At 47.6% G+C, this 25,856-nt stretch overlaps 2 protein-coding genes across 3 annotated transcripts in view; one reads left to right on the forward strand and one right to left on the reverse strand.

Moving 5' to 3' along the window:
• Positions 1 to 97: 97 nt before the first annotated feature.
• Positions 98 to 18,728, reverse strand: LOC308187564 (uncharacterized protein). 2 transcript variants are annotated; one of them, XM_080575663.1, is made up of 5 exons: positions 13,977 to 18,728; positions 10,033 to 10,167; positions 9,668 to 9,818; positions 8,989 to 9,094; positions 98 to 6,795 (listed from the first exon to the last, which is right to left on the reverse strand). In XM_080575663.1, exons 1-4 carry the CDS (start codon positions 14,301 to 14,303, stop codon positions 9,084 to 9,086), a joined length of 624 nt encoding a protein of 207 aa, XP_080431789.1. In that variant the 5' UTR covers positions 14,304 to 18,728; the 3' UTR covers positions 98 to 6,795; positions 8,989 to 9,083. The 2 variants fall into 2 exon arrangements, with proteins under 2 accessions (XP_080431789.1, XP_080431790.1); XM_080575664.1 differs by lacking the exon at positions 98 to 6,795 and adding an exon at positions 6,806 to 8,912.
• An 837-nt stretch (positions 18,729 to 19,565) lies between these two features.
• Positions 19,566 to 25,856, forward strand: part of GTF2F2 (general transcription factor IIF subunit 2) — a 93,347-nt gene continuing 87,056 nt past the window's right edge. The window contains exon 1 of the mRNA XM_080575665.1: positions 19,566 to 19,646. Within this exon, the coding sequence (XP_080431791.1) occupies positions 19,581 to 19,646 (66 nt within the window). The 5' untranslated portion in view covers positions 19,566 to 19,580. The remainder of the gene's footprint in view (positions 19,647 to 25,856) is intronic.

Below are 25,856 nucleotides of genomic sequence, written 5' to 3' on the forward strand. Positions count from 1 at the left end.
TTGTTTGGAAGTGTGGCCCATTTTGCATGTGAAATACCCGGTGGGCTAGTGTAATTTGAAGAATTGCTCCCGTACAGTTGGCATGCTCACATGATGAAGTGGATGACAGTGCAGCCTTTTCTAGACCAAGCCAAATGGGATGGGGCTCTTTTTCAGCTCTTGAAGTGCTCCTGAAGGTGAAGATCCCTGCTGCGACCTCTGCTGTGGAGCCCCAGGTGCACAGTGTTTTGTTTTTCTTAGAGGTCTTTTGAGCGGGGCAGTGTTTTTGGGATTGGGGGTTTGGAGGGATTTTTTTCAAGACTTAAATTTTGACATTGTTTCTAGGGGGCTTTTTGAGGTTGAAGGCTTTTTTTAGGACAGTTTATAAGGGACCAGCATTTTTGGGGTGTGGAGGGTTGGGATTTTTTTGGGGGTTGTCATATTGGCATCGATTTTTTTTTTTCCTCTTTTTTGGGGTGTGAGCTAGCCATTTGGGGGCTGTCAATTTCAAGATCTTTTTAGGAGGACTGACTTTTTGAGGCATTGGGCTTATTTGGGGGTCTTTTTAGGGGGCCAGAATTTGGGGGGTTGGGTCATTTGGGTCCCCTTTTTTGGGGGAGTTGGGGTGGCTTAGGATCCTTCTTAGAGGAGGACCGGCCTTTTTGAGGTTGGGCGTTTTGTGGGGGACTGGCCTTTTCAGCTTGGGGTTTTTTGCAGGCCTTTGGGGCATTCAACACTGCTGGGGTTGTCTTTGGTGGGAGAAGGGGAGCCCCCCAAAGTCCCAGCACCCCAAGTTAAAGGAAAGGCCCAAATCCCTTTGGCAGGCCCTGAAGCATCTTTTTTGGGCCCCTCAGAGCCCAGAACAGGCCCGGCCTGCGCTGGCTCTGGTGGCCGCAGAAGGTGGCAATGTGTGGGGCCTGGGCTTCACCCTTGGGACATGGTGTCTGCTGATAAGCAGGGTGCTTCAGCATGCCCGTAAAAGAAATACCCATAACTAATACTGTTCAATGTGTATGCACACTGTATGCCTCCCTTTTGTTACGTTTATTAAACGTAAGTTTTGAAATAGTGGTGTCATGGCTCTGAAGTGCTTCCAGGTTGTTTGCGATGGGAGGGGAATTTGGGTGGGTTTTCAACTACTCGGGGGTCATTCCCAGAGCCAGGAGGTCGCCTGCCCCCAGCCCTGCTCCTCCCCAGGCACAGGGCTCTGCACTTCTCCGCGTTGGCCTTCAGCAGGTTCCTGTCAGCCCCTTTCTCCAGCCTGTCGAGGTCCCTCGGAATGGCAGCGCAGCCCTCTGGTGAATCAGCCACTCCTCACAGGGATGAAACCACCACAGGTGGATGACAAGGTGTTTGAAAAGCCACCAGGAGAGAAGTTGTCAATAGGCGACTCTAAAAAGTCACCTTTTCTGAGGTGAGAAATTACTGGATCAGGTTGCCCCAAGAGGGGACGGAGTCTCGGGCACTGACCGTTCCTGGCTTTTGTGCAGCTGGTTCTGCTCTGAGAAGGGCTGCTGGACTTAGATCCCCTCTGTACGGCCCTTTGTGCCCTAGTGTATGACTCGTTCCCCAGCACTGGGAGCTTGTCTGAATGTCTAGACTAAGCTTCCCCTGTTGCACTTGGAGCTCATTATTTCTTTGCTGTTCACTGTGGACGTGGGAAGCATTTTATTACCTTCAACTCTGCAGTTTCACTTTATCCTTTTACTCAGAAGGATCCCTTTGCTTTGTCGCCAGCGTGCTCAGCAACCTCAGGTCATTCAATCTGGTCTCTTAGCTCCTGTTTTCTAGACCTCTGGTCACGCCTATTGCTCTCTGAATCCTCTCCTGCGTGAGTTCAGATATTTCTTGAAGTGTGGTGCACAACAGTAAAGGCCATACCCTGTCTGAGACTACACCAGCACCAAGCCGAGCATAACCCTGGCTCGTTATGCAAGGCATTGCTCACGTGGCTTGAAAGCAGGCTCAGTGTGACATCTCAGGTAGGGCAGTCTGTCTTCTGAATTGCTGGCAAGCACCTAGCTAACCGAGAAGGGCAATGCTTTTTGTATGCCTGAAGGAACAACAGCTAACATGGAAATATTCTGAGTGTGCCCACGGGGTGCCCGGGGGGAGCTCCAGACCTGTCGCCCCCACATCCTCAGCTCTGCTCCACTGCGCTGGGTCACAGAGATATCTAGAGCAGAGCTGGGGTCAATCTTCCTTGGAGATGGGCACACAGGTGGCTTGTCCCAAGCATCAAGGCCAAATCCCCTCCCTTGCCACGACTTTACGTTGGTGAGGACAGTGCCCTCATAGACACAACTCTTTCCTCAGACTCGGGTGGATCGCATCCAGCCTTGCAGCTGTGAACACATCCAGCATCTCGTGGTCCCAAGAGTATGTATATCCTGATTTTAAAAAAGCCACGATGGGGATGGGTTTGGGGCACATTTGTGGTTTGGTTTTGGATTTTTTTTCTTTTTCTGTTGTTGTTTGTTTTGAGAAGAGACCAGAAGTTATCAAGAGTAGACTCAAAACTATCTCCAAAGATATTCAGGATGTGATGATGGGCATGGGACTCCTTATGGGATGCGGAGGGAAAAATATGTTTGGGATTGCATAAGCCTTATTACGGGGTGTTTTCAAGGAGTGTTCATGACAGTACCTGATGATGGGGGATGGATTAAAGGTGGCAAAAGCAAGGGATTGAGGTGCGTTGGGAAAGAGTTTGGGGAAAAAAAAGAGGGAAACGGGGATTAAAGAGGGAGGTCTGTAAACTTGTCTGAGTCCTGCCTGCGTTTGATCACTGCGGTCTTGTTCTCGTTCAAACCTGTTTCTCGCTGCCTTCAATGGTGGGAGAGGGTTTGTGTGGGCACAGCCGATGTCATGCTGGACCAGTGGGCGAGCAGGGAAGAGGGATGAGCTCCTGCAGCAGGGCTGGGAGCCTTGGGGACTTGTACGTCCAGCAGCCTGCAGTGCGGGTATTATATATATATACATTACGCGGTGCATACCTTATACTTTATATTATATTCAGGCAGAAAGTGCTGGGCAGCTGTGTTTAGAATTGCAAATAGCTGCAGGTCTGGAGCAGCAGCAGGCTGCGTGTGGTCCCAGAGGCTGGCGTTTCAGGTCGAGGCCGGGAGCGGGGAGACTCTCAGCCACGGGCTTTATGCGCTGCCCCAGCCTTATTAGCTCCAGCCAGAGCCAGTGGGGGAGATGCATTACGCCCTCTCACACATTTTGTTGCCGATAGAGAATGAGTAGGTTACAGAAGCATTTATATAAATATATATATGAATATATGTGTGTATATATATTTCTTCCAAGTACTATGGAAAAAGGAAGAACCCTTCAATTTCCAAGCGTAAGCCCCACTAGCAAATAAATGCAGTGCTTCCAAGGCTACCACTCTGCTGCTGTTTGGATGTGTCCAGCCACCCTGGGGACAGGGAACACAGCACTTCCTACAATGAAAACTGAGATCCATGCATATAATCACAGGTTTCCAGGATCTGCGGCAACCTCTTTTGGTATTCCCAGCTCTTTTTGCCCATTTGCCTCTTCCAGGGAGTGACCTCTGGAAAACATTAATTAAACTATGTCAGCAGTGGTGGGAATGAAAGCCATGCAGATACGCATCTAATGGGATTGAAATCTGGTGGCCTGAACACGTGCACAGCCACTGTGACTTTAACAGTGCAATCTTCTGATAGACCTTTAATCAACGTGGACAGGAAAGACCAGCATCTTCTCTTCCCAGTAATATTTCATGGCAGAGCTTATGGTATTACACATTTGTGTCTTCAGCATCTCCTAATGTGAATTTTGCAAATTTTTCATTGAGAGAGGGGCAGAGCTGACACAGAGATCATCCTGCTGAGAAAGGGGCTGCTGCCTGGGCTAAGGAAGGTGGCCATCTACCCACAGGGCTTTTGTAATGTTCCATACATCATAAAGGAAGGCAAGGGAGGACAAAGAATATGTAACTTGCCCCAAGGCCAGGAAGTCATCAAGCTCCTGGTCATGTGGACACAGGCAAGCAACAGTGGTTAAACTCCTGGGACGTGAAGCAAGCAAGGGCAACATTAAACAGCTGGAAAACTGGGCAAGAATCTTTTTTTTTCTTAAAAAAAAGTCTGATTATGAGAATTGCTTTTGCATATTTATGTTTGGATTGCTTGTTTGGAAGAAGTCACAGCTGCAGCTGCTCCTGCCAAAGTGATAAACAGTCTGAGTTGCTGTCTCCTAGAGACCTTAAGTTCCCACTCAAAGACTTTTTTTTTTTAAAAAAAAAGGCTCAATTTGCCACACTGATTCAAAATTGGTATAATTTCAAGAGCAACGGGATTTGTTACTGGTTTGAAGACCAGTGTAAGAAGATAAACAGACCCACGAGGAAGGAGGATGGGCTGATAGAGGAAGGGCTCTCGCCTGCTGTAGTGCTGGTGCTGCAGGGGGATGCAGAAGTGCTGCTGCAGTGGAAGACCAGCTCTGCATTGGCAATACAGCAGTCTTCACATCGGGATTAAAGACGACAGAAATGCCACATTTGCCTGAATTTTTGCTCAGTCCCCACCTCCCATTCCGCAGACAGAGTCAGAAGCATGGGGACGACGTGTCATTCAGGAACGAGTCAACTGGGGCCGGTGCTTTCCTTCCTTGCTGACTTCAGCTAATGAGACGCTGTCTTTGTTAACAGGCAGCTGAGAGAGACCTAAAGCTGCTGACTGAGAGACACCACATAACATCCTTTTTCCAGCTGCTTTCCATATGTTAGCTGAAATTCACACATTTTTCTAGCTGTGCAGGTACACCGTGCTACCCCGACAAAGCTGGAGAAAGGCGAGAGGAAGAAATGCCTTAGACTGTTGTTCCAAATGAGGCCTTGGGTTTATTTAACACACATTAACTCTCCAGAAACAGGTGTTCAAATTAGGAAAGCAGAAATTTTTCTCAGGCAAGAGTATTGCTAATCTATCACAATTTTCCTGGATCAAGCATTAAGGTAGCTCAGTACAGAATACGCCCTGAAGATAGATGAAAAAAAAATACAGTGAGTTTTCTTAAAATGTCTTTTCTGCCTTTAATTTTCCCTGGTAACAAGGCAGACTCAGAAGTTGTTTTTTTCTTTTGTTTGTTTTAATTAGCATATAATATTCTTTCAAATTCCCCTTAGACACCCACTGCAGCATTTACTCACCACCTGCCAGCCTTCTCTTCACTGCCTTCACCACGAATTGCCTTCCACACCTATTTGACACCTCAGAAGGAGCGAACCTTACTCTCAAACAGATTTTTTTTTTGTGGTAATATGTAAATAAAAGTCTGCACCGGCACAAAACAAAGGCAAATGCTTTAACATCTTGGCTAACAGGCTTTTCACATCCGGGAAAAGCTTCCCGGCATCTTGCTACAAACTGGTGTGCCTTGGTGTGCCTCAAGCCAAGCAGCCGCTGGGCAGGCTGGCAGGGCAGAGGAGCAACAAAGCCCATTAAACAGGTGTGGGGGGCTGCTTACCAGAAACATTACATACTAATTACAGTGAGAGCCTTCCATGAAATAAATTCTGTTTTTTTTCTAAAGAGAGTCTTCAAAAAATCACCCCTAACATTTCTGCTTGGCCAAATTGTAGAGGACAGCTCATCTCTTCACACAAAAGCTTACAGAGCTTGTAATTTACTGAGTCGCTGTTTATTTTAATGACTGTTCTAGGCAACAGCTTGGCATTGGCGAGAAGAGATTAGTTTGTGTATTAACACAATTCAGAAGCTCGCTCAATTTACACAAGGTAATGAAAAGCTTCATTTGAACTCTCCACAATTCCAATTTTCCCCTAACTCGCAACGCAGATTTCATCAAGTCTTCGAGAGGCTGCTTCGCAACAGCAGCAGGAACAGAAAAGATTAAGATGAGAGAAAACACGTTCCTGACTCACATCAAGGCTTTGCTGATCAGAGCCGTGCATTCCATGGAGCGAGGGGCAGCGACTGCAATGTGATGAGCACCGTGCTAACCAAAAAGTTGCTGTCGGGGCTCCCCTGGCAGCTCTCCTCTGGAGCAAGAGCCCACAGCCTCCACTCAGCATGTCCTCGCAGAGGGCCAGAGACCACCTGGGGCTGCAGCAGGAGCAAGCAAACAACAGGAACGCAGCTGGATGGTGAGATTTGGCCATCTGCAGTGCCTGGTGACAGGTCCTGCATTTGGACAAGGGAACGAGAATGAAAAAGAAGAGCCTAACAGCAATAAAATCTTAATACAAGCAGCCCTCATTTGTGCAAATGTTCCTGCTAATGATTTGTCTGAACAAGTGAAAACTACTCCATGTGCTTGTGATATGAGCTAAGCTTACAGCAACACCTGATGATGAACTAATTTCTTAAGGCAGTCAGCTTTCCACAAGTGGGCATGGAGATCGTTCTTTGCAAACCAGGATGCCTGAGCTAGCTGTGTGGTGCTCAGCCTGCCCACGCTGCAGCTGCCCACACAACCCCAGCTGAGCTGTGCTGGCTGCATGTCTTCTAATTACGCTCACCCACCGGGTATTTCACATGCATACAAATATTTACAGAAAAATACTTAAAAAATTAAGCATTCACATTTTAACTGACTTCCAAAAACTTCACGCTTTTATCTTATAAAAACATATTGCCTTTACTGTGCTCAAATTTACTATTCAGATCCCGGGATTTTCTAATAAGGGCCTTTTTTTGCGCTTCATCAAATCGATTGACTTTGAGATCCTGCTCTCGGTCAAACGGCCTTCTCTCCTGATGCTTTGCTCTTCAGCTTTTTCTGATGTATGTCCAGGAGATATTCTGATCACTTGGACTCCTGTAAAAATGGGAAGAAAGAGGAGGAAAGAACATATTACAAAATATTAACAATGCTACCTTTCCAACTGGAAAGACTGGCTAGGAATTAGCAAGTCTAAGAATCCCCAAAAAAGAAGAAAGCTTAGGAACAGGAAAACAGAATAGTCAATTTAGCATGCAGAGTGCAGAAAGCATGGGTAATTAGTCTTGGCTATGCCTAGTACAACACCCATAACTCACTGTGACTGATGTTCAAAATACCCACAACGTGCTTCAATCTCCACATCCAGCGAAGGTAAGTTATAAAACAACACAGAAGAGATATACAAGATGTTCTGCCATAATTAGTAGAAACAGAGGCCATATTTCAAGACAAACATCCAAAATTCATGCCCACTTTCTTGTACACTTTCGGTAACCATCTGGTTTTGGTCACTGATAGGGGCAGTAACAAGCTAGATACCTTTCTGTTCTCACCCTCACACTCTTAACTTCTTGGTGTTTGAGTCACCTGCTACAAGCCCTCAGGACATAAGTCACAGGCTTCAGCTAACACGTGTTTTGCAAAGCTGGGGACTTCAGTTGTGTTTGATAAAGAGCATAGAATCATAGAACCATTATGGTTGGAAAAAACCTCCAAGATCACCTGGTCCAACCATCCCCTTACCACCAGTGTCATCCACTAAACCGTGTCCCTAAGCACCACGTCCAGCCTCTCCTTGAACACCCTCAGGGACGGTGACTCCACCACCTCCCTGGGCAACCCGTCCCAGTGCCTGACTGCTCTTTCTGAGAAGAAACCTCTCCTCATTTCCAGCCTAAACCTTTATGGTGCTCTCCCAAGACTACGTGGCCCCTACTTTGCTCAAAGTGTGTTTATGTATCGCTATGTAGTCAAGTCCTCAGACCCTACAATCAATCACTACAAAGCAGCCCAAAGGCCAGTTAAACCCATTCTCTCATCAGAAAGAGTGTAAAATGAGCAGCTCTGTTTTCTCATGAACACAAGATCTTTATTTAGACAGTTCATCTTCCCTTTGACCTCTGCGCAAACCCTTAGTTCCTCACACACAGTAAGAATTCATATATGACAGAAGAAAGGATTCTCATGGAAAACAGAAAATGGACAATACTAACACATGGTGTAACTGCATCAACACTGACAGAATTGCGCTAGAGAATGTATATGGCATCAGAACTAGCTAAGTAACTCTGACAAACTCTTACAAGAATTAAAGCTTTTGTTTTAGGAAAGTGTCCTTGACTACAGTCAATGGAGAAAGAAAAGGAAAGAGGAGAGCAAAAAAAACTTGTACAGTACAAAATGCATAGCTTTACATAAGTTATTCTACCATCTTCATAACAACAGTAGAGGCAGTAAATACAGAAGAAATTTAAACAGTATGCTAATAGCTCTGGATTTGTAAGCCTCAGAGTCAAGGGATGTGATTTATTGAACTACAAATAAATTATTAAAAGTGACAGATAAACTCCAAGGCTTTAATATAAGCCAAGGTTGCAATTCTCAAACTAATTATACTCTCAAGAAACCTGACTCCCTTCCATAAGGCTTCAGGCCATAAAAACCCGGGAAGAACAGGTTAGAGCAGCTGTAAGGCAGGCAATGCTCCATATACAGGGTTGGCAGCCAGAAAAGTGAGAGGGAATTTGACATGGAATTAAAGTTTTTACTAATCAACATCCGTCTGTGAAAGTTACATGCTTCTGCAGAGATTGAGAAAAACTTCATGTAATAATGCTGTTATAGTGAGGTAGTTGATGACAGCATTGATCTGCTTAGCCCATGAAGCTCATTTTAGATTACCGTATGTGTCGTCCTAACAGCTCAACCTTTACTTTTTTTTTTCTTTGGGATACTTGGGATAATATTTGAGTCAAAGTTATCTACTTCCAGCAAACAAGTCCTGATGCAAGGGTAGTTTAAATAATATACAGACATAAACTGAGACACTACACACCAAACCACAGTCTATCAGTCTATCAGTTTCCAGCAGCAGCTTGAAAATGCAATCCCACTCTTCTTGAAGTCAATGGCAAATGTCCTAATGACTTAAACAGTAGGTTTGGGGCCGAAAAGGGAAGACCATAGTGGCATCACCATGGAAAGCAGCAGTGCTAGCAAGGAGAACAAGAAGAGAGTGAAGACTGGAAGGAAATGCACTAAGAGGAAGCATGCTGCTATTACACTTACATTGTAGGAAGTCACCTGCTCAGCAAGTCTCTTGTCTCTTCCAGATAATACACTTTCTTCACTACCCTTCGATAAGGTGGTCTTCTTCCTCACTACTATTTGTTACCTTCCAAAAATAAAACAGTTCTCTCAATCACACTGTTAAATGGCTGACTTTTTTGCCTCTTCTCTTTCCTGATGAGTAGAAGCAAATTACACACTATGGTTATCAGAATGTCTGAAATAAAGATAAATCTATATTTATTTTACTTAAATCTGAAGTGCTGAGGCCACAAGATAGTTTTTGCTCAGCTTGATGAAGAAGAAGTTGGACACATGCATTGGAAATTTGATGATAACTGACTGCTGCAGAAGGGTGAGGGAGTAAATAAATACCAGTGTTACTTAAAACAGTTATTTCCTCTCCTTCATCTTTAAGTCTCCATTACTAAGTTTTGGTCACTCGTTAGAGAAAAAAATGAAAAGAACTTTTTTCTTTGAACAGCTTAGCTTTGTTTTCACAGAGTACCAGGAACATATATAATAACTGTCTGCATATATACTTGAGGGCAGTACGTGTATAGACATATATGTATACATATTTATATGAATATAAATACACATGAATATATTTGGACATATAAAGCGATCTAATATTTTACATATATACAAATAAATGTACGAATAAATAAACGCTCACCTTGGCTTTTCTCTCTGTCTGCTACAATATCTGTCCAAATAGATCCAATGCCTGATTTGTCATCAGTTCTTCTCTTGAATGTTCTTGGGCCAAATCCAAAGTTTTTCAATTCAGGTGGAAGTTCTGTCATCCATGATTCCCTGGTAAGCTGCTTGGCAAGAAAGTGAGTGTAAGAACCACAAGCAGATAAGCAAAACCTACTGTCTGAATCTTTCAGCTTCCAGCAGAAATCAGGAACTTCTTTTTGCCTTAACACTTAGCGTCATGAGCACAACGGTGACAGGGCTCACGCAGACACAGGCAGGCAAAGAGAAACACAAAACACTATGGCAACAAAACATTACAAGCAATAAACCACAACTTACGCTGTCTGCTGAAGTAAGTTTTTCCTTCATTCTCTGAGCTCTGCGTTCAAATTCTTCAGTCACATCAGACTCCACTGGTCCTTTGGCAGGCATTGGGCCTATAATGTCGTCTTCTTCCTCGCTGCTACTTGTTACCTTCCAAAAACAAAACGTTTCCCTCAGTCACGCTGATAAGACCCTGACGAAACGCTTGAGCTTCACAGGACTGGAATGATTTTGTCTAGAGGAGCAGATCAGCCTAACGCCCCTGCCTGTCAGATAACACAAGCCTCGATTACAGTTCCGTATCAGACCTGGTCTAGCACTTGAACATGGATACTCAGGCTCCAGGCTCCCAAAAGCATCTCTTATTTCTTATCGGAGGCAAAACCACCGGTAAACACAGTGGCAACACCGAGTATTGCTACTGCCCATTGCCCTGCACACAGCCGTGGAGCCCCTGAGAGTGCAGACAGATCAGAAACACACAGACATACAGCTTTGGTGCTCCCAGCTTCATTATCACTAGCAACATTTGGATGCATCCCCACCATAAGGATCCCAATTTCACACTGCATGGAGGATTTCCTCTGAGCTCATGTTCTGTAAGGATGCTAGGAAGATTAAGAATTAGAGTGGCATCTATAGTCTAATTACAGTCTAATCACTTGCTTTTGTCATTTGCTTCTTCAATCGCTGTTGATACTGCTTTCTGAACAATGACATTATTTGGAGAGCTTTTGAAAGATCTGACTTTGAATGGGACTCGATGTGAAGAAGAATCTCTGGGGTTGCCAGGGGTTATACAGAAAGCTCATAGGTGCCTCTGAGCTGAAAGCAGCACAGACCTGGAGAGAGGCAGAACCAGACAAGAGGCAGAACCGGGCGATGCTGCAGTGCCTTGGAAGCAAAGCTAAGGAGCTGACATGTACAAAAGCGAAAAGATGCAGCCTGAGCGTGGGTGGCAGAGCAATGGGAGCAGGATGCTAACAAGGCTGTACGCTCCGGATGCACAGAGCATTACTTGGGAACACGAGGTGGCAGCAAAGAAGTTTTAGTTCAAGCTCAATGCTGCTCATGGACGGCACACCTTGCTGCTGTTGAGGGCTTTGGGCTAAGGAAGTCAGAAAATAGCAGGTGTGAAACGACTCCTGTGCATGCCTTTTGCTACCCTGGCATGCTCTGATGACACCGGTCCGAGCTAGCCAAGCCAGTCGGCTCCATCTGCCTGCAGGAGTCAGCAGCTGTGAAAAGAGCAGAGAAGGCAAGCCTGCAGGTAGCAAGAGACACAGCCATGTACGGACCACAAGGCGCAAAAAGAGGCGTAGCAAATTCAGATGTTACCAGTTGCACCAAAAGGCTCTGAAAGGCCGGGATGGGAAGAGATAACCAGGCATTTGTAAACATGATCAAGGCGAGTAGGTAACACCAATTTCTCCTGTAAGTTTTCTCCAAAGGATTTACAAAGCCCAATTTTCACTAGCTAACTACCACCGCAATAGCGCTTTTAGAGACTGGGGAGACTGCATTTCTGCTATCTTTATTTTCTAAAGAAGGAGCTGGTGGAGAAGGGGAATAACTTCCTTGAGAAGCCAAGCTAATAAAACAATTCCCTCTCTGTGTACAAAGAAACGGAAAAACACAAAGACATAAAGCTCTCATAATAAATTGTGTTGTAAAGTAGTTAAGGATGAAAGACACTCCATGCTGGGTTTTAATTGAGGAACCACATCTCATTTCCTTTCTTATTAGTCTCAAGTTCAATTCACTCCATTATCACCTGACTCAAACGAGATGCAATTAAACATTAAAAAAATACAGCCCCATGTTTCAAGGGGAAATCGATATGAAGTCAAGAGTCAGCAGGGAATAAGCTGTCTCTAAAGGTGTACTGAAATACAAAATAGTGAAATAAGATTAAAACAAAATACAAAATTACTCATCCCAGTCAAAGGTTAGAAAAATAAAAAAATATATTAACAAGAAGAGAAAACAACAGTATCATAAACTAAGTTCTATGCAGCAAAGCTGATGCTAGATCTGTTCAGGGAAAAAAAAAAAGGCTTTTCTGTTGTTTGTAAAATACAGGAACAGACCAGTTTTGACATCCCTACCTCAAGAGATCTGTCATGATGATAAATTGCTTAATCATTATTTGGAGATACAAGATGATGTGTATCTTAGAAGTGTCAGACGATCATTCTTCATGATAGATTATGACAACTCTCACTGTAGGAGGCTGGAGAATGACACACATCGCAGACACAAATCAAAATTAAACTTTCAGAGCAGCCTTTGTCTCATTCCTTCCTCATATGCCCTTTAGCATCTGGGGGTTAAACATTTTCAGTATCTTAGAAATAAACAGAATGGCAGTGGAAATAAAAATTAATTGTCACAAGCAGGTTTACGAGGTGCTTCTCAAGAAGGTTGTGGGTTTCTCCGAGGTGCCACTTGCCACCTGCCAGCCCTTTGCAGGTGATACAGATCCCTCGGAATGGTACCAGAGGCCCTCCTTTAGGGAGCTGAGGCCAAACACACACTGCTCTTTCTCCAGCACAAAAGCTGCGTTTGCTCATTCTTGTCTCGCACTACGCTTTCACTGCCCTTTATAAGGCACAGCATCAGCAAACTGCTCTCAAGTTTGTTTTCCATTGGAGGATGGAAGAGAGAAGAAAGGTTTCGTGATGCCTTTTAATGTCACTGATTTGGTTTTGGACAGCAACTCGGCAAGCAGTGTGATAATTAAGCTATCTCCAGGAACACAGCAAGGTGAGAATTTATTTCCAATGGGGAGCACAGCTCAAAGCAGACTACAAACTGTGCCTGCTGTACTGGAAAGAGCTCTTTTAATAATCTGCCATCATATTCCTCAAAGCTTATGAAAACCCAAACAATTATCACCTGCAGAAATATCCAGGTGACAGAATCCTCACAATGCATCAGGCAGAGACTTGATTTAGGATGATCTCCACTCTCTGAGCTTTTGGGCAGTCAAACATAATGCGATGTGAACTGAATTACTGTCATTATCATCTCTGAACTGAAGGATAACCTAACCAGTGCGGCCCCGCTGTAGTGACGTTATGATCAGGATCTGAGAAGGGGAAATCAAAAGCCAGCCACAAGCACAAACATGAGCTCAGGCCATGGCAAGGGCAGCGGTGAGGTCCCAAACCCAGGCCAGAGGGGGGTTCAAGAAAAGCTCTAGCTTACCATGAATTAAGCTTTCCTTTAGTACAGCTGGGATTTCATAGATGCCAAAGAATAACTGCTTGGTGTTGGACATTGAGTCCTTGCTAAGGCAAGCAAGAAGATGGGCGTTCTGGCATTCTCCTGATGGCTCACTTACACGTTTTAAGATAAGCTTTGCTCTTTACCTTGATGCACGAATACTTCTGGAAAATTTACAAGTACTAGACTTCCACGTAACACTGATAAACAACATCCCTTATAAAGGGGAAAAAAACTGTTCACATATATATATCTACACTAGAACGATTCAGATAATATTGAAAAGCCACAAATTGCCACCCGAGCTGCTCTTAATAGGGAATGTTTGCTTTGACAGCTCTGGAGAAGGTAGCACAGAACAACAGCTTTTCTACAAGAACGGGTCACACCAAGCTAAGAAACAGGACATCCACACACGGCAGGGCACAGCCTGGTGTTTGCAACTTTTCTCCTAGCTTGGAAAGGAGCTGCCCTGGAGAGAGGAAAAGTAGGTAAGCACCAAAAACCCTGTGCTTATGGGACAGGTGAGCACCTGGATTGCCGCTCGTCTCCCTAACCTTCAAGCTACAAGCTAGCTCTTTCTCCCTCCCCAACCCCTCTTCTCCTTCACACGCTTTGGCTTTACCACAGGAACATTGGTACAAAAAACTACGAAGGCAGCCAACCTCCCCTGGCTGCTATTACAAACTCCCCGCCGTCAAACACGGGGCGCTCCCGCAGCCCCCGCTCACCTTGACGAGCCACATGCCGGTGTTGTGCTTGGCCCCGCTCAGGTCCAGCTCGCCCTTCTCGCTCATGGCGCCGCGGCACGGCCGGCACGGACCCAGGCGGCTCCGGCTCCCGCTGCTCCCGCCCGGACCCGCGGCCCCGGCGCACCGACGGCGGCCCGCGGCACCCAAACTGCTCCGGCCGCCGGCGGCGGAGACGGGGGGCGGAGGCTGCCGGGGCCCGCCCCGCCGCCCGGCCCCGGGGACGCCCAAAATGGCGGCCGGGGGGAGGGGACATAGGGAATAAGGTGAAACAGCACAGAGAAAACCCATGTGATTGAGACGGTTCATTAAAAAGTTACATCACACTGACCTCCTTTCATTCTGGCCCCTAAGATGGGCGTCAAGCTACAGGCAGAGTTTCAACGCTGACTCCTACAGCATTTTCCTAAGTGGCATGTGGAAAGCAGTCTAGATGAATCACAGAACCACAGAGCGGTCAGGGAGCTCTAGGGGTCTCCTCCAGCAGGGCCCCCCAGCGCAGGGTGCCCAGGACCCCGTCCAGGCGCCTTGTGCCGCTCTCCCAGGAGGAGACCCCACAGCCTCTCTGGGCAGCCTGGGCCAGTGCTCAGCCGCCCGCCCAGCACACAAGTGCTGCCTGGTGCTCAGAGGGAGCCTCCTGCCTGCCCCTCGGTGCCCACTGCCCCTGGCCTGGCGCTGGGCACCCCTGAAAAGAGCCTGGCTGCGGCCTCTTTGCACCCTCCAGGTCTCTCCTGTACTGGGGGGCCCAGAACTGGACCCAACACTCCAGGTGTGGCCTCACCACTGCTGATCAGAGGGGAAGGATCTGCTGTCTTGACCTGCTGTTGGTGCTTTCCCTAATGCAGCCCAGTCTGAATTTTGCCATCTATTTCCTCGGACACAACATCAGTTTCAATGCAAAGAAGAAGAAAAGCGGTGACTAATGCACAGCACCACTCCTCAGCCGCTGGCCCCCAGATCCTCCTCCATGGCACTAACTCTCTCAGTGACAAACGGAAGGTTCAGATTTTAAATGAGGAATTAATGAAAATTTGCCTTTCCTTCTTGTTTTCCCTTTAAATCCAGTTTCTGTGGAAGGAGGTCTGAAGAAGCGGCCTGGTGAGAGCAGCCAAGGAGAAATCCCTGCCTTGCCACTTTGTGCTCCACCAGCTGAGCCACAGAGACCGCCAGGCTCTCGCAGACATTTTCATTCCTGTTCTTTACACCTGGAGTCAGAGTGATGGTTCCTTGTGGAGCAACTTCTCCAACAAGTCACAAAACAGCTCCTCACACTGCCTTTTATTGCCCCTGTGCCACTTGCAAGCCATGCTCTTCGCCTGCAATTACCAGCCCTAGGGAGGGGATATGGCACTCACAAGAGCAACCCAGCCGTGACACTGCACTACTGGCAATGTCACTTGGGCCAGAAAAATTCCTTCTGCCTCTCTGTCTGTTTTTTAAGTGGTGGTGGGTGTGACCTGAGCACACCAATGGAGCTGAAACAAGAGGCAGGGAGACAACTTTGTCGCTAACTTGCTGCCTGTTCTAGAGGAAAATGGTATCATTGAGCTCCTCGTTTGTGCCAGGCCCATCCCCAAGCTGTTTTACAGCAGGGCACGGAGCAACATGTCAGCTGGGAAGTGCCCAGAGGGGATTTGGATGCAGTTGTGGGTGCAGCGTTTCGTGGAGTTACACTGGAGGAGAGAGCGAGAGCGTGGCTGCCCCCAGATCACCTTGGCTATCCAGCCATGCCTCTGGGCCTCCCTGAGAGGGAGTGCCCCCAGGTCATCCTCAGAGCCCCCAGGAACAAACTGCCCTATCACCAGCACAGAGCATCAGTGGGGCATGATGCATCCAAAAATTCCATCTTTGGATTTCAGGAGATGCTCTCGAGGTTTGTCTAAACGAAATCTGAGTTTTTAGTGGCAGCTGACTAACAGTACAGGCTTCATCCACCCTCCCAGCTGAATTCCGCAGACACGTACAGTTCTAACATAAAACCACACCAACCCCAAATATATGAAACATAATCCTTATCAGAATATTTCCATGTTAGCTGTTGTTCCTTCAGGCATACAAAAAGCATTGCCCTTCTCGGTTAGCTAGGTGCTTGCCAGCAATTCAGAAGACAGACTGCCCTACCTGAGATGTCACACTGAGCCTGCTTTCAAGCCACGTGAGCAATGCCTTGCATAACGAGCCAGGGTTATGCTCGGCTTGGTGCTGGTGTAGTCTCAGACAGAGTACGGCCTTTACTGTTGTGCACCACACTTCAAGGAAGATGTGAACCCGCACCGCAGAGAATTCAGACAGCAATAGGCATGACCAGAGGTCTAGAAAACAGGAGCTAAGAGACCAGATTGAATGACCTGAGGTTGCTGAGCACGCTGGCGACAAAGCAAAGGGATCCTTCTGAGTAAAAGGATAAAGTGAAACTGCAGAGTTGAAGGTAATAAAATGCTTTCCACGTCCACAGTGAACAGCAAAGAAATAATGAGCTCCAAGTGCAACAGGGGAAGCTTAGTCTAGACATTCAGACAAGCTCCCAGTGCTGGGGAACGAGTCATACACTAGGGCACAAAGGGCCGTACAGAGGGGCTCTAAGTCCAGGTGCCCTTCTCAGAGCAGAACCAGCTGCACAAAAGCCAGAAATGTTCAGTGCCCGAGACTCCGTCCCCTCTTGGGGCAACCAGATCCAGTGCTTCATGGTCCTTAATGGGAGTAAGCACCCTTTTCAGCAAGCCAAGCCGAATTCTCCACTTTCTTTCCAAGCAGGACCTGGAGAACCCATTTCCCTCTTCCCTTTTCCCCTGCACACATACACATGTGAAGGCTATAAGCATATTCCTCGTCCCCATCTCCCCCAGTGCCCTTATGCTGGGGAGTCCTATGGGGTAGACTTTGGTTTCACCGCCAGCTGGAGCTCCTGGTGCCCCTCTGCCTCCTGGACAGAGAAACTGGAAGTCATGGAAGGGAACATGCACAGCATTGCCATTACCTGTCTGGTTGGTTTTCGAGGTTTTTGTTATCCACTGCTGTTGTTTCATGTGGCACCAGTGATACTGCCAGGAGCAGTATGAGGAGTATCAAGACGGAGTACAGAGCTCTGGGAGCAACTGTAAAGGGCTCAGGAGCACAGGTAGTTTTTTCATCAGTCAAAAGGAAGGGGATTGAAAGGGCCATTAGAATCTGGCAAATCAACAAATGGTTGCAGGACTGGTGCCACAGACAGGGATTCGGCTACTTAGACCATGGGACTTGCTTTGAGAAACTTGGTCTGCTAGGGGCTGACGGGGTCCAACTGTCAGAGAAGGGAAAGAGCATCTTCAGTCATAGGCTTGCAGAGCTGGTGAAGAGGGCTTTAAACTAGAGTTGCTGTGGAAGGGGAACCTCAATCCATCACATTTTTCCAAGCTCAAAGCCAGTATCAGTGATAGATGTCCAGAGCCTGGAGAAGGGTCACGGGTCAGCAGGAGAGCACCTGAAGCACAGCACAAAGGAAGGCCAGCTGCTCCAGCCAGTAAGTTCAAGACCAGGTTAGATGAGGCCCTGAGCAACCTGGTCTACTGGGTAGCCTCCTTGCTTATGGCAGGGGGGTTGGAACTAGATGATCTTTAAGATCCCTTCCAACCTGAGCCATTCTATGGTTCTATGATTCTACAATAAGTCAGCTTTATCAGGGGCCCAACTTAAATGTCTCTACGGTAATGCATGTAGCATGGGGAATAAACAAGAGGAGTTAGAGATCTGCTTGGTAGAGCACCATGGGGACAAAGCCCTGGAGGGAAGAAGGGCCCAAGAAAGCTGGTTAATATTCAAGGAGCACCTCCTCCAAGTTCAGGAGCAATGCATCCCAACAAAGAGAAAGTTGGGCAAAAACACCACATGGCCTGCATGGAGGCCTGCATGGATGAACAGAGAGCTCCTGGCCAAACTCAAGCAGAAAGTGGAAGCCTACAGAGGGTGGAAACAAAAACCTGGAAACTCTGCTAAGGCACATGAAAAATAAGAAGGTGATTGGTGACAGCCAACATAGCTTCACTAATGGCAAATCGTGCCTTACAAATCTCGTGGCTTTCTATGATGGGGTTACAGCATTGGTGGATACAGGAAGAGCAACTGACTGCATCTACCTGGACTTGTGCAAGGCATTTGACACTGTCCCTCACAATATCCTTGTCTCTATATTGGAGAGACGTGGATTTGTTGGATGGACCACTTGGTGGGTAAGGAATTGGCTGGATGGTCACACTCAAAGAGTTGTGGTCAATGGCTCAATGTCCAGGTGGAGATCAGTAATGAGTGGTGTTCCTCAGGGGCCAGTATTGGGACCAGCACTGTTTAACATCTTTGTTGGTGACATGGACAGTGGGATCGAGTGCACCCTCAGCATGTTTACCAATGCCACCAAGCAATTGTGGTGTGATCAACACGCTGGAGGGAAGGGATGGCATCCAGAGGGCAGGCTTGAGAGGTGGGCTCGCATGAACCTCATGTGCTCAACAAGGCCGAGTGCTAGGTCTTGCACCAGGGCTGGGGTAAACCCAAGCAGAAACAGAGGCTGGGCAGAGAATTGATTGAGAGCAGCCCTGAGGAGAAGGACCTGGGGATGTTGGTTGTCGAGAAGCTTGATGTGAGCTGGCCATGTGTGCTTGCAGCCCACAAAGCCAACCATACACTGGGCTGCACCAAAAGCAGCGTGGCCAGCAGGGTGAGGGAGGTGATTCTCCCCCTCTTCTCTGCTCTCATGAGACCCCACCTGAATGCTGTGTTCAGCTCTGGGGCCCTCAGTATAGGAAGGACATGGACCTACTAGAACAAGCCCAGGGGAAGGCCTTGAAGATGATCAAGGGGCTGGAGCACCTCTCCTATGAAGACAGGCTGAGGGAGTTGGGGTTGTTCAGCCTGGAGAAGAGAAGGCTCCAAGAGGACCTTATAGCAGCCTTCCAGTGCCAGATGGGGGCCTACAGGAGAGCTGGGGAAGGACTCTTTGTCAGGGACTGTAGGGATAGGACGAGGGGGAATGGCTTTAAACTAAATGAGGGGAGATTTAATTAGATGTTAGGAGGAAATTCTTCCCTGTGAGGGTGGTGAGGCACTGGCACAGGCTGCCCAGAGAAGCTGTGGCTGCCCCATCCCTGGAGGTGTTCAAGGCCAGGCTGGATGGGGCTTTGGGCAGCCTGGTCTGGTGGGAGGTGTCCCTGCCCATGGCAGGGGGGTGGGACTGGGTGATCTTTGAGGTCCCTTCCAACCCCAACCATTCTGTAATTTTGTAATACCTACAGGGCCAATCACCCTCCCGTGGACTGAAATGAGGCTAGCATAATGGTATTTTTTGTTTAATGAACAGTTCCGAGCACATGAGTTTTCCCTCTGCCGTTCCACCTAGCTTATTCCCCATTTCCCCTCCCCCCGGCCGCCATTTTGGGCGTCCCCGGGGCCGGGCGGCGGGGCGGGCCCCGGCAGCCTCCGCCCCCCGTCTCCGCCGCCGGCGGCCGGAGCAGTTTGGGCGCCGCGGGCCGCCGTCGGTGCGCCGGGGCCGCGGGTCCGGGCGGGAGCAGCGGGAGCCGGAGCCGCCTGGGTCCGTGCCGGCCGTGCCGCGGCGCCATGAGCGAGAAGGGCGAGCTGGACCTGAGCGGGGCCAAGCACAACACCGGCATGTGGCTCGTCAAGGTGAGCGGCCGCCACCACCCCGGGGCACAGGCCCGGGAGCCGCTCGGTGCCATTTTGGGGGTGGCGGCGGCTCCTCCGCGCCCCGAGGCTCGGGGAAAGGTTGGGGCCCTGCTGCTTCAGCCCCCGGTTGGAAAGGGAGAGCGGTGTGGCCGGGCCCCTCGCCTTAGGGCTGGGGCAGGGGCAGCGAGCGGTCTCTGTCCCAGATGGCAGGGCAAAAGGTGCCTTGGCCCTGTGCTTCCTTCTTTCTAAGCATACTTTTCTTCCTCCTGGGGACAGACAGCAGCCTCCTCCTCTGGGGACAGGGAGCAGGCCCCGAACGTCCACGTGAAGGAAGGCATGAGGACAGGGCAGTTCCCAAATACCGGTTCTGGGTGCCGAGGGGTGTGAGGCATGCTTCAGGCACCCAAGTGGCTCGTTGTGCCTCTAAAAAAGCACTGGGGGGTTTCAGAAGTGCAGCAGGGCCAGCCTGGGGCGGGTAGGTTTCTACACCCGGCTTCCTCTTTCATCACAGAATCATCTAGGTTGGAAGAGACCTCCGAGATCACCAAGTCCAACCTCTGACCTAACACTTAACAAGTCCTCCACTAAACCATACCGCTAAGCTCTAAATCTAAACGTCTTTTAAAGACCTAACAATCCTTTCAGTAAAGAAGTTCATGCTGACACCCAAGTGCCTGGTTTCAGGAGACTGCTGGAAACTGCTTGGTGCTCTGCTTGGAATAACTTTTCTGGGAGAATAAAAATAAAAGGTGACAGCAGAAACCTGCTGATATATGGTATATGATGATACTGAGGGACAGGATGATAAAATGACAGGTGAAAATCTGAGATTATAAGTGTAAGCTGACGTGCACAGAGGAGAAACCCTTCCTGATCATACTTGGAAAGTAATTGGGTCTCTGCTGGATGATGCCTTCGAGAGGGGAGATCTTGGGTTTACAGAAGGTGTGGATAGCTCTGAGCATGGCACATCAGTGCCAGTCAAATGAGCAGAGTCAGCACCGGGCATGATTACAAAAGGCGTAAAGATTAAAAGAACATATATTATTATGCCATCATATTACCTGTATCCCAAATGCTGTGTGTAGCTGTGGTTTTATCCTCCCCTATCTTGGAAAGGATGTAGCTGGCCTAGAAACAGCTCAGAGAAGAGCATGAGGAGTGATCAAGGGAATGAGGAACACTGTGCAGGGAATTCCCAAATATGCTGTTACCTTTTGTGCTAGGAAGGTGACTGATTTCCTGGCTGTGGGTACAGACTGGGGAATGGGAGGCTGGAGAGCAGCCCCGCAGAACGGGATCTGGGGGTTGTGGTCACAGCAAGCTGAACGTGAGCTAGCAGCGTGCCCTGGCAGCCAGGAGGGCCAACCGTACCCTGGGGTGCATCAGGCCCAGCACTGCCAGCGGGCGAGGGAAGGGATTGTCCCGCTCTGCTCTGCGCTGTGCGGCCTCGCCTCCAGCACTGTGTGCAGCTCTGGGTGCCACGGTGTAAGGAGGGCATAAAGCTATCAGTGCCCAAAGGAGCGGCTGAGGCCCCTTGGTTTGTTCAGCCCAGAGCAGAGCAGGCTGAGGGGAGGCCTCATGGCGGCCTGCAGCTCCCTCACGAGGGGAGCAGAGGGGCAGGCGCTGAGCTCTGCTCTCTGGGGACAGTGACAGGACCCGAGGGAACGGCATGGAGCTGGGACAGGGGAGGGTCAGGCTGGGGGTTAGGGAAAGGTTCTGCACCCAGAGGGTGGTCGGGCCCTGGGACAGGTTCCCCAGGGATGCAGTCACAGCACAGCCTGTCAGAGTTTAAGAAGCGTTTGAACTGTGCTCTTAGTCATGTTGTCTGAATTTTTGGGTAGACCTGCGTGGTGCCAGGAGTTGGACTCGGTGATCCTTTTGGTCCCTTCCAACTTGGGTTATTCTATGATTCTGTGAAGTCTTTTGGATGTCTGTAAAGTAATAAGTGATGTTAAAGGTGGATAGGAGAAGGTGAACAGGTAAGAGTCAGTTCTACAGCAAGAATGAGGGGTGTGACAAATTAGTTCATGTGGTGGGCATGCAGAACAAACAAAGCAGGTACTGTTCTGCACAATATTTATTTAAGTTTTGGAGCTTTTTGCAGTAGGAAGATGTGATTGTCAAATCTTTGCAGAAACTCAACAGTCCATTAGACAAACTTGTGCCAGAGTAATGTACTGAGATATTAAAAATGAAGGTGCTCCCCTACTTCAAGATCACAGAAATTAGAAAGCATTCAAATTTCCACAAGCTGTGGAAAATTCCTGTTCTTGTCACGTTCTGCTCTTCCTTAAGCACCTGCTGTTGGCCACGTCTGGGGAAGAGGATGCTGAACTGGGTTGACCTTCAGTCTGATACAGTTTGGTGGTTCCTGGAGCGAGGCAGGAGCTTTCAGGCACATCAGTGCTTGCAGTTGTCACGGCTCTGAGAGCACAGGCTGCTGCCTGCTTTGGTGAGAAAACTGGACTAAAAGGAATGCTGAAACACGGCTCGTCCAAGTAATGTTAATGTAATCGTTCGTGCGCGTGGTCTGACTTTATAATTTGGCTGTCATCGTGGATAATTAAAAAAATAATTACAAAATTGCTAACGTTGCTAGACCAAAGCAAGGTGTTTGCAGGATTTTATCCTTTAAATTCCTTCAGACCTCAACTTGGAGACAGCCAGGCTTGTTAGTGGGATCTTCAACACGTGCCAGGTCATGGTAGCGTGTAGCACCAGTACTTCCTGTCCTCGCTAGGTGGGATAACGAGGCTGACTTCAGCCTTGCTTTCAGGGAGAGAGCAATCAGCTCTGCTGGAGGAGGAGAAAAAAAGCTTATTTCATTTCCCTTTAGCATGTATTATGCTGGCACGGGAAGTATTCCAGAGAGACTACTTAACAGGCAATAAAAAAATGTGGTGATGAGTATTTTAGAAGCACGAGCAGTATGAGGAGACACAAGAAACACAGTGGGCTGCTTTAGTACAAAACTAGAAAGCAACTTAGATAACTTTGTTTTGTGTTTTTAGGGAAAGCTAAGAGCATCATAAGAACTGTTGGATATGCATTGGTAGCAAAGCGAAGCACATTTAGTATTAGCCATTAGAGCTGTTAATTTCTTGCTCCCTGTGTGATGTGTTTGTGTGGTGTTGTTTTTATTTTGTTTGGTTTAATTTAATCTGCTGTATTAATTTGTATTTTAAAGGATGATAGCTTTACCTAACTACTTTTTTTATACTCAAAAGAAAACAGAAGCATAGACCCTGAGATCAGTCTTACGTGATTTCTGAAGTACGTACAGCAGCATGCAGATTACTGTATACAAAGAGAGCTAACTTCATCGAATGAAGAACACAGGCAGTAGTTTATTAAAGGTGGGGGCTGCTTGTGTGTTTTGTTCCGAAGGTAGCCAAGCAGTTGGGAATAAGCTGAGAGAAGATGTGTGGACCAGGGGCCCTTTTGTCGTACAGCATCTGCAGGGCTCCTCGTGTGCTGGAGCCCTGGTGTTCCTGTGAGGTGAGCAGCAAGAAGAGAACAGCAGCCGTAAGAGGTCTTGAAATGGTGTTACTTAGTACGGCAGATTTCTTTTTGTTATTATCTTGTATGTTTTTTGGATAGAAGAGAGTTTTTATCTATGAACCCCAGAATAAAGGCCACTTGCCTACAAGATTTTAAGTAATCCATCAGAAGGGCAGTTGCTCTGTCCCCAAGTCAGTCGTTCTGTGACTCCGTGTTTTTCAAACTCCTGTTTAGGATTCTTTGAAAATTCTTTTTGTTCCGTATAAAACAGAACGGCCACTCTTGTTTTCTCTACATTATTTTGAGATTTTGTACATTCTTACATTTTGTGTACATTATTTTAAAGGTTCCGAAAGCTGCCTGTTGTCAGTAAGTTCCACTTTTATCATGCTAAAGTTAAAAGAAACTGGCCAATTAAGACTTCTGTAGTGTGTAAGACATTCCTTACCTTTCCTGTGGTTGCTTACACCATTAGCATGGAGCTAGAGATTTCTGAGAGCATTTTGATGGTTTTGAGAGTACCATCTCATTTTAACTGAAGTGACCACAAATAGATAGAAATAATCCTTTGATCTCAGCCCTCCATCACCCCTTTTCTTCTTTTTCTCCGTGTAGCCGTTGAATCCGGATAGGCTGGCAGAAAGGCAATGATTAATTGCACTCTTTGAGGCTACTTCCCATGCAGCTGAAAGGAGCGTGATTGATCTGCAGCCTCCCAGTCTGAGTAAATTCCCTGTCTGATCGTATTATATAGCAAGTCAGTGATTCTAATGGCATCAGAATCCTTCAGTCCTTTTCCACTGATAATGTGTGTGTCTGCCTTATTACCTGGCAGTATAAATTAGATAGAGATTAGGTGCGAGCACATCATAATATTGCCATTGAGTCAGCCAGAGCACGTGTCACGGCATTTATCTTGTCTTTAGAGAGAAAATGAGATCTGATTTGGCATGAAATCTGCTGTAGAAAGTTACCACTTCAAAAACTATGAAATATATATATATATCAGTACGCTGTGCCTATTCATTGCTTTGTCACACATCTGTGACATGTTTGACCCAGTGCTAGCCTGGATTGACATTCAGTTTGGCCGAGCAGTTGGAGGGCATTAGGATTTTCTAGCTATTCCCCAGTTGTCGGGGTGCTGTGAGACTAAATGCAAGTATTAAGCCCCAGTACGAAGATGTTTTCTGTGGGTTTTGTGTGTTTGTTTTGATTTAAGGAAGGACACAAGGCAAATTGCAGGATAAATGCAAGGTTATTATTAAATTAGTCAGAGCTTTAGGAACTTTGCAGGCTACGGTTTGTCAGCAAGTTCCTGGGATAGACTTTACTTCCTCAGTAAAGTAAAACTTTGCTTACTTTATTCTATGCAAGACAAAAATCAGGCTGCAGAGAGCCAACTTGCTGCTTGAAACAGAAAATACCAAGGGCGGAATGTGGTGCATTTCTCTTTCTCAGTGGCTGCACCTCACAATGTTTTTCGACGTGGGCACGGATGTTTTCAGTAGCTGTGGACTGCGTGAGCTTTGTGGTACCAATCATGTGAACTAAGCCGGGACTGCAAAATTAAAGAATGTGAATTTGTCCAGACGTGCCATGAGCACGTAAAGAAGAAAGGTATTAAATTCTGGTGCCGGAATGCTTTTTTGTTACGTGGTATTGGAACAGTACAGGGATTTCTCCTTTAACAATTCACTATTTTGGGTCTTTGAGATATGTCCTTGCAGTGACTGCTGCATCCTGAGCACGGAGGAAGGGTTTATGGGAAGTAGTAACTTCTGTTAGGATGCTTTCAGCTACTTTCTTTAGGAAAATAAAAAATCCCTAATTCCCATATCACTTGAACATCTTACAGGTAGCTGCAAACAGTGGGGTATGAGATTGTCCTTGCTGTCTCGGGTCTGTATTCCATCTCTTGCTGTGAGAAGGCAGGGAAGCCCCTCGTGCCCCTGGGGCTGAACTGGCCAGGGGCTGAAGGCACCAAATGCAGGGGCTGGGTCGGGAGCTGCTCGCCGGGACGAGGCTGTGGCACCTTCTGAAGTCCTCTGGAAATGTGCGCTCCTCTAACCAGTGCTCAGTTTTTTTGCTAAACAGAGGTAGCAGAGGATATTGACACAAACACTTAACCTTCTGATTTCACAGAATAAATGTGATTCGTCTTCCTTAAGCTTGTCTGCTCTGTAAGAAGAACCTGGGTAACGCTGCGGAGCGCTGGGCGCGTTGTCCTGGCATCGTTACCCCCAGAAAAATGAAATGCCGCTGCAGACGCAGAGGCCTGCCTGCTGGGATGCGTGTGGGAGTCTGAAGAGTGTGGGTGTACGGACACCAGCTGCAGCGAGGCACGAGGCTGGCTGTGGAAGCGCGCGGGGTTTTGGAGCCTAGCTCACCCTGCAGTAGTGAGCTGGTCTTTGTTGGCCAGGGAGCAGAGAGGCGGGCTATGATTTCAGCTAGCACTGCAGTAGGAAAAGGAGAAAGCCAGCTTTAGGCTTGTTGGTTCCTTAGCTGTGCCCCGAGGCACCTTGCTGCCCACCAAGAGCCCAGGCCACCTGAGGCTGCAGATACCAAAAACTTTGTTATTGAAGGAATGTCTGTGGCTCCCAAACTCTAAACCTCCTCTTTTTCAGCACCTTTTGGTCTCTGAGTTGCCTGTCTTCTCATAGTCCTCATAGCTGTGGTGGTGGTGTTTCTTCCCAAAGAGATGAG

The sequence above is a fragment of the Anser brachyrhynchus genome, assembly GCF_964034855.1.
Source record: "Anser brachyrhynchus genome assembly, chromosome: 1".
Lineage (NCBI taxonomy): Eukaryota > Metazoa > Chordata > Aves > Anseriformes > Anatidae > Anser > Anser brachyrhynchus.